The 6913-nt window shown below is 46.2% G+C and overlaps 1 protein-coding gene across 1 annotated transcript; it reads left to right on the top strand.

Annotated features, from left to right (window-relative positions):
* The first annotated feature begins 5645 nt into the window (after window positions 1–5645).
* Window positions 5646–6477, top strand: LOC127330384 (zinc finger protein 6-like). The gene has a single exon (XM_051356615.2). It carries the CDS (start codon window positions 5717–5719, stop codon window positions 6281–6283), a length of 567 nt encoding a protein of 188 aa, XP_051212575.1. The 5' UTR covers window positions 5646–5716; the 3' UTR covers window positions 6284–6477.
* The last annotated feature ends 436 nt before the right edge of the window (window positions 6478–6913 follow it).

The following is a 6913-nucleotide window of genomic DNA, read 5'->3' as shown; positions in this document are numbered from 1 at the left end:
CATACAAACAACCTATCTATATTATTACATAATCAATTAGAGGACATCATTTGTGATTTATTAGAGTTGGAATCAATTCAAAATCTATTATGGTTGAATTTTAAATAAAGTTTGAATTGACAAAAGTCCCTGTCTTGTTATTTTTCTCAGATTAATTCTACTTTGAATTTGAAAATGGGACCAGTGGCATTAGTTAGATAATTTCATGAGCTTTCCAACGGTATAAAGTTTGCTAAATTTGGTTTGGTAGATTTCAAACTATTCAAATTTTACTAAGGCATCTGCAGGACAATTTGAATAATTATTAAATCTGTTTTTGAATTCGTGGGCTAGGCGGGAAATGCTACTGGGCCGAAACGGGTTTGAATTACACTGCACAGCCCATCTAGCAACTGGTGCGTTTGGGCTGCACTGACGAGTGGGGGCCACCCGTCAGTGGGCTTTAAAACAGCGAAACGGTACGCGTGATCTAGACCGTAGGATTAGAACAGAATCCAACGGGCAGTGATCGTCATCATCTCTGACGAGCGACGAGCTCACTGGCGGCGAGCCTAGGGGGTCGGAGGGAGTACCAGGCCGTTGGAGATGGTGGGCAAGCTGCTCGGAGAAGTGGAAGTCGATGAGGAAGCGCCTGGTGCAGCGGCGGAGCTCGGCGAGGCTCCAGGCGATGCAGAGCTTCCGCGGGCTCCGGCGGCTTCAAGCTCGCGATTCGAGCAACTCCGGCGGTGGGAGGTGAAATTGACTAGGGGAGAATGATCAGTGAGGAGAGGGGAGCGAGATGTGTGAAGAAAGGGAGAGCCGATCGTCTCTATTTATAGCGGGCGGAGTTGGCCGTGAGGTGCTGTGGAGGAGCGGCCATGGCGTGGCGCTTCTGGCGAGCGAAGGGGCAAGGCGAGGACGGCTAGGTGTAGGCAGCATCCTGGCGATGCTCAAGGAGTAGCTGGCGCGGCCAAAGCATGAAAGGATGTCTCGAGCGCATGCTATGTCTGGCGCGCGGCCGAAAGTTGATGAGGACGACGGCGACAGAGCAGGGGCAGGCTTGGGCTTTTGTCTAGCGTGTAGAGGGCGGGGAGGCGATGCTCAACGCAGGCATAGGGATGCAGGGGAAGGACGGGGGTGCTCGAGCGCTTGGCGTCCTGGCGCGGCCAGAGCGCGGTCACCGCGTGGGCTAGCATGTCCTGGCACGTTTTGGACGCGGCTCGTCTGGCCAATGCCGTGGCTTGGCGTTGCTGGGGCGTGTACCGTCGGCGTCCTTGAGCTGCATAGATGCTCCAGGACAAGGAGAAAGGTTGGGATGGTGGCCAGAGAGAGTTTGGCCAAAGGTGGCCGGGTGTGCATGGCATGGTGGCTTTCTCCTCTCTTTTCTGCTTTAATCGACCAAGGCAAGTACTGGGCTAGAGGCAGGGATCATAGAGAGAGCTAATGATCACAAGATAGAGTCGGTTTGGGCCAAAATCCATCGGGTAATAGCATGTAACACATTTCTGGATTTATGTCTGCCAAGTGTTCGACACAATGCCCGCATGAAACTTTTGGTTGAATTTTGGAAATCTTTTTGGTACAACTCATTCATATAATTAATGTGTTGGAATGGTGGTGGTTGTGTTCAATTTGGAGTTGTTTTGCAAAGTTTCAAATTTGAGGTCATCTTCTCTTTGTTTCAACATCACTACTTGACACATTCCTACTGGTCAACCTAGTCAACTCTAGCAATGGTGGTCAACATGAAAGTTACTCACCTTGACATGGTCTTGTATGACATGGCTTTGGTTGACCAAGTTTAGTTTAAGAATAGAGAAAACCAGAGGGGTAAAGTGGTGAAGAAATTATTTTGGTGACATATGACCATTATCATATGTGTGAAGATTTTGAGATTTCCTTGGATTTGATTCTTGATTCTTTGATACAATTGTGTTTGTTTATCATATCTTAGTATTCTACAAGCAAGAGAGCAAGCAATTATGGCCTTTGATGAAGATTTGAAATTTGGCCTAATGTGTATGTGAGTGAGATATGGGTTTTTCTCATTTTCTTCATTTCTTCCTAATTTAGGGTTAGATGATCTTAGTTTAGGGTTCAATAGCAATTGATCAACATACTAACACTCATCATGGCATTTGCACAAAAGAAAATCACTCAAATGCATGAAACTATATGTGGCACTATATGCATAGAAAAAGTTTTTGTTAATTGCAAATTTTGAGTTTGGGAAATTTTCTTTCTTATTTTATATTGTTGAAACTTGGGATGTTACAATGGGCTCTGTCTTGATTGAGTAAGATGCGAGGGTTCAACTTGTTGCAAGACATTGGCTGGTAGCAGAATTATAGGTGGGAACGGGTCTTGCTGGTATGGTTGCTCTCTCCTTCTGAAAGGTCTCGTCTCATTCTTCTCTCTGGGTAGAATGGGTCGTAAGGTGAAAGTGCACAACCTCTGCAGAGTTAAAAACTAAGATCTTAGCCGTGTCCCCGGTTATGGACAATTTGAGTCTCTAGACAAGAAAGTACGGAATAATCTCATCACCTTTTCTGAATGATTAAAAATTTGTTTTGAAACAATATCAGGACTGGATTTTCCCAGGGCTACATACCTGGCAGTGAAAACCATGGTATGTGGTGGTGACCTGAGGTTTACCCTAGTTGAGTGGCCCCAGGGCTACATACCTGGCAGTGAAAACCATGGTATGTGGTGGTGACCTGGGAGTCATCTCGACTTTGTGCCCCTTTTTGTAAAAGTCTTTTTCAAAGGTTATAAAATGTTTTGTTTTGAAAAACATAGGATAAAATTGGCTTTATGCAAATTTGCCTAAACTTCACTAGCCAAATATCATGTAGATAGTCATGCCTAAAACTGCCACCATATAAGTGTCATTTGCCAGTACATCATTGTACTGACCTCCATTCGTGGGGCTGCATATTCAAACGTGCAGGATTTTCAGAGGAGAAGTACTTGGTAGAATCTCGAGTCTACATTCCAACATGTCTGCCTGTGGCACATGAAGATGATGAAGGCTCATTGATGATTTACATTCCGCTGTGTTTGTTCTGAATATTGTTGAGCTAGTCCATGTGACTATGCAATTTGTAAGGTTTTACTTTACCCTCTGGATCAAAGATGTAGTAATTTGATACTATTGCAATAATTACTATATTTTGTAATGTGTGTGCTATCAGTGATCCCGGGAATAGCACTATACACAGGTATCTTACATTTATTAAAAGGTAGGGTGCTACAGCGGCACACAAGCAACTAGCAGCGATGAGGTGGCGATGATGTGGCGACCCGAGGTGCGAAAAATCACTATGATGGCAAGTGTCTCAAACTGATCCCCGAGGTCTAAAAATAGTATAGCCTCAGAAAAAAAATTGTCGAAATTTCGGAGGTGCTCCGGAAAGCGCGCATGCGCAAAAAAAATGTCGCTATAACGGCCAGTGGCGAAAAGTGATCGCCAAGGTGAAAAAATAATGTAGCCAGAAATTTTTTTCGGAGGCGTTTTCAGACTTTTTTTTGCTCCTTCACAATTTTTTTACCGGCGGCCAAAACTTATCTCACGGAAATTTTTTCTACAGCACGGACGAAATTAGAAGGCAACAACTAAGTAGGAAAAAAAATAAAACCTAATATACACGGACTCTGTCGCGGCAGAGAAACAACACGAATCTGTGTCGCGGTAGGAAACAAGGTATATGGCGGATATATATGATTGTGGCGGAAACGATCTGGTGGGTGTATATGGTGGGTGTATATGGAAGTGGCGGAAGTATATGGTGGGTGTATATGGAAATAGCGGAAATATATGGTGGGTGTATATGACGGTGATCGGCGTATGGTGCGAGCGGGCGACGGCGGCGGCATGACTAATATGACCAAAACTCTAAACTCTAAATGAACTAGACCCTAAGACCAGCAACTCGACACGAAGATGCAGACACAAATTCAACTATGCAAAACTGAAAAGACAATGCAAGGCGTGGCAGGGGTTTATGGGACGATATGATCTAAACCTTAACAATATTTTTTTGGCTTTTTCGTGGTTTATGGGTATGATGACAGATGCAATCTACTCTAGAAAAACAGTAATATCTCACCGAGCAACCTGAAATCTGATACCACTTGATAGGGCAAAGGTGGCCGATCTTTCGATGAGACGTGGATAGATCGATTTGTTGGTGGAGTTCGTGCTTGACGATCCGACTACACGTGCGTGCGCCAATGCAATCGCTAGGACAATCTTCGGGAGTTACTGATCTTGAGGATGCGCGATCAGCCTGACCAGCGAGGGTCTTAATTCCTACCTGAAATTGAAAACAAGTAAGAACTAATAATGCAATTAGAATATTGCGGATATAGATGAAAACTTTATTGAAAAAAGTGGGATTCCGAATAGTCGGTCTTGTTCTAGGCGTTGGCCTCAAAAGAAGTACACGAGAGTTGCAGCAATGGCTAACTTTTAGTCTAATCAAAATCCGAGTCTAAACGTGACGGCTATGGGGGTATTTAAAGGAGGAAAAGGTGGGGTTTCGGCTACCCATACGGATGATGGCCGAACCAAACCCTAGAAGGCCTTTCCCCCTTCAATACGGACTCTAAAAAGTGGTTGTCTTAATTCCTGCGAAAATAACATGGGCCTGGCCCAAAACTAAAGTTGACGCAGCACCATATTATGCTATGGACGAAATTATGAAGTGTGAATCTCTATATTTCGTCCATGTCTTCATCTTTTTTTATGGTGGCTTCAAAGTTCTGAAATCTCCACTTGTGACGTCATCTTCAATTCAAATACTTGCTGCCATCTCCTCCATGCGTGATCATGCTCCAATGCTTGTCCTCCTCATCCATGCTAGGTCCATCATTCCTAAGAGTAACAAACATATCTGATTTAGGCAGCATCATATTCTCATGTATGTGGGGAATAGTTTCAAGAAACGAAAGTACATGATAGTTAAGTTGTTTGGCACGAGCTCGAGTGATTGGTCCTTATATTTGTGTGCTTGTAGGTACAGCGGTTGTATCAATAGATGGGGTGTCCTCATCAAATTGAGTCCATCCTAGCTGGATGCCTGAAAATGTGGTGAAATCATGGGATTAGAGTGTGAGCAATTTTCTGTACGTGAACAACGGCATTATTGTGTGAATCCTTCGTTGCTCCAGAGACTTAAAAGAGAAACAAACATATTCTATGCTGAAAATTTTCTTCTTGGTTGGTATTGACAAGAATGGAAAGGTGCAGCGCATAGCTGATCGGCCTTTCCACTACGCACGTCCTACTTGCGCGGAACTCATGGAACCTCCTTGTCACTATCTAGAAGTGACACACTTAGATTCACACCCGCCTTACATGGAGATGGAGCGGCCCGAGAATGGCATCCCGTAAGGCAATCGTAGGGCGGAAGCAGACGTACTTGCGTCCTGACTCTTGAGTCCCTGTTCTAGAACCTAGAACGGCGCACACTGCTTAATTTGGTTTGGAAGCTTGCGTTGCGTGTGGCCATTTGCTCAATGTTCACCTACCTAACCTCCAATCTTGCTAGAGATGCCCTTCATTTCTTCCCATCCCATGTGTCCGTTTTCTCCATGCAGGCGCGACTTCCCTCACCCCTCGACGCGCTACATAACCTCAAGCGTCACTAGCACTTGAGCGAAAACGACGACAAACCAACCTCATCACCTCAACACGAACGTCTGCTAGCTAGCTAGCTAAACAGCTCACTCATCCATGGCGGACATACGGTGCGACCAGCGCAAGGTGACACCGCCAAGTCCGTCGTCCCTGAGGATCTTCGGCTACGACGTGGCCGGCGGCGCCACCATCGTCACGGAGGTGCCGTCCGCGCCGCCGACGCCGCAGGCGGCGGATGGGCGGAGGTTCGAGTGCCACTACTGCTGCCGCGAGTTCGCCAACTCGCAGGCGCTGGGCGGCCACCAGAACGCGCACAAGAAGGAGCGGCAGCAGCTGAAGCGCGCGCGGCTGCACGTCGACGCCGGCATGGGCTACTTCCCGCCGCCGCCGGGGCACGTGATCGCCGTAGGAGGGCACGCCGGGCCGTCGGCCTACCCGCGTGTCGACCTCCACAGATGGGTCTACCTCGCACGCCAGCCGACGGTGGGCCTGCCCTTCCATGCTCTTCCGGCCGAGCCACGCCTCCACGACGCAAGCGACGGTGCCACCAGCACCAGTGCCAGCAGTTTCGCTCGTTTATACGAGGCGGATGACGGCACCGAGGAAGCCTCCGCGATGGGGCTGGACCTCCATCTCAGCCTTGCTCCGGCCAGTTCATCGTGATTCGTCAGTAAATTGAATCGTCACCTCGCTAATTTTACCATATGTAACAAGTTGCCAAGTCCCATCTCCCAAAGCTTATGATCATGTCGCTTCTTTCCTTTCTCTTGGATGTCCCTTTTATTCGCTGTTCGTTCGTTCCTGCTTTCACCCTCGCCAAATGCCCAGTGGATACATATTGATAATATACAAAATTGGGTCGGCCTAGCGCTCTACCATGATGGAACTACAAATTTTTAGCTAAGAAAAATTCAATTGCAACCAATGTGCAACTTCAACCATTGTGCAGATGGGAAAAAAATGGGTTGCAGCCATGATGCAATTGATCAGCATGAATCTCCTTGCCTAAGGAGTTGATTAAGTTCTAAACGAAAAAGACGTAAACACAACATCTCAAACAAGATTATACTGAAATTAGATATTTTTGGTGTATATCCCATCTCAGGCTAAGACCAAAAAAATACAACTCTCGGCCATTATGAATTATCGTCAAATACAAACTGAATATTTTGTTGTTAAATTGAAATGGGAATGGTATCACTTATATATTTTGATCCTTCAGAAATTGGGATCAACCCTCAGTCAACTGCCACCCATCCCCACCTAAGAGCATCAATATGACATCGGACAACA

The sequence above is a fragment of the Lolium perenne genome, chromosome 6 (assembly GCF_019359855.2).
Source record: "Lolium perenne isolate Kyuss_39 chromosome 6, Kyuss_2.0, whole genome shotgun sequence".
Lineage (NCBI taxonomy): Eukaryota > Viridiplantae > Streptophyta > Magnoliopsida > Poales > Poaceae > Lolium > Lolium perenne.
Note: the sequence above shows the minus strand (reverse complement) of the source record. Positions and strands in the feature narration are given on the sequence as shown.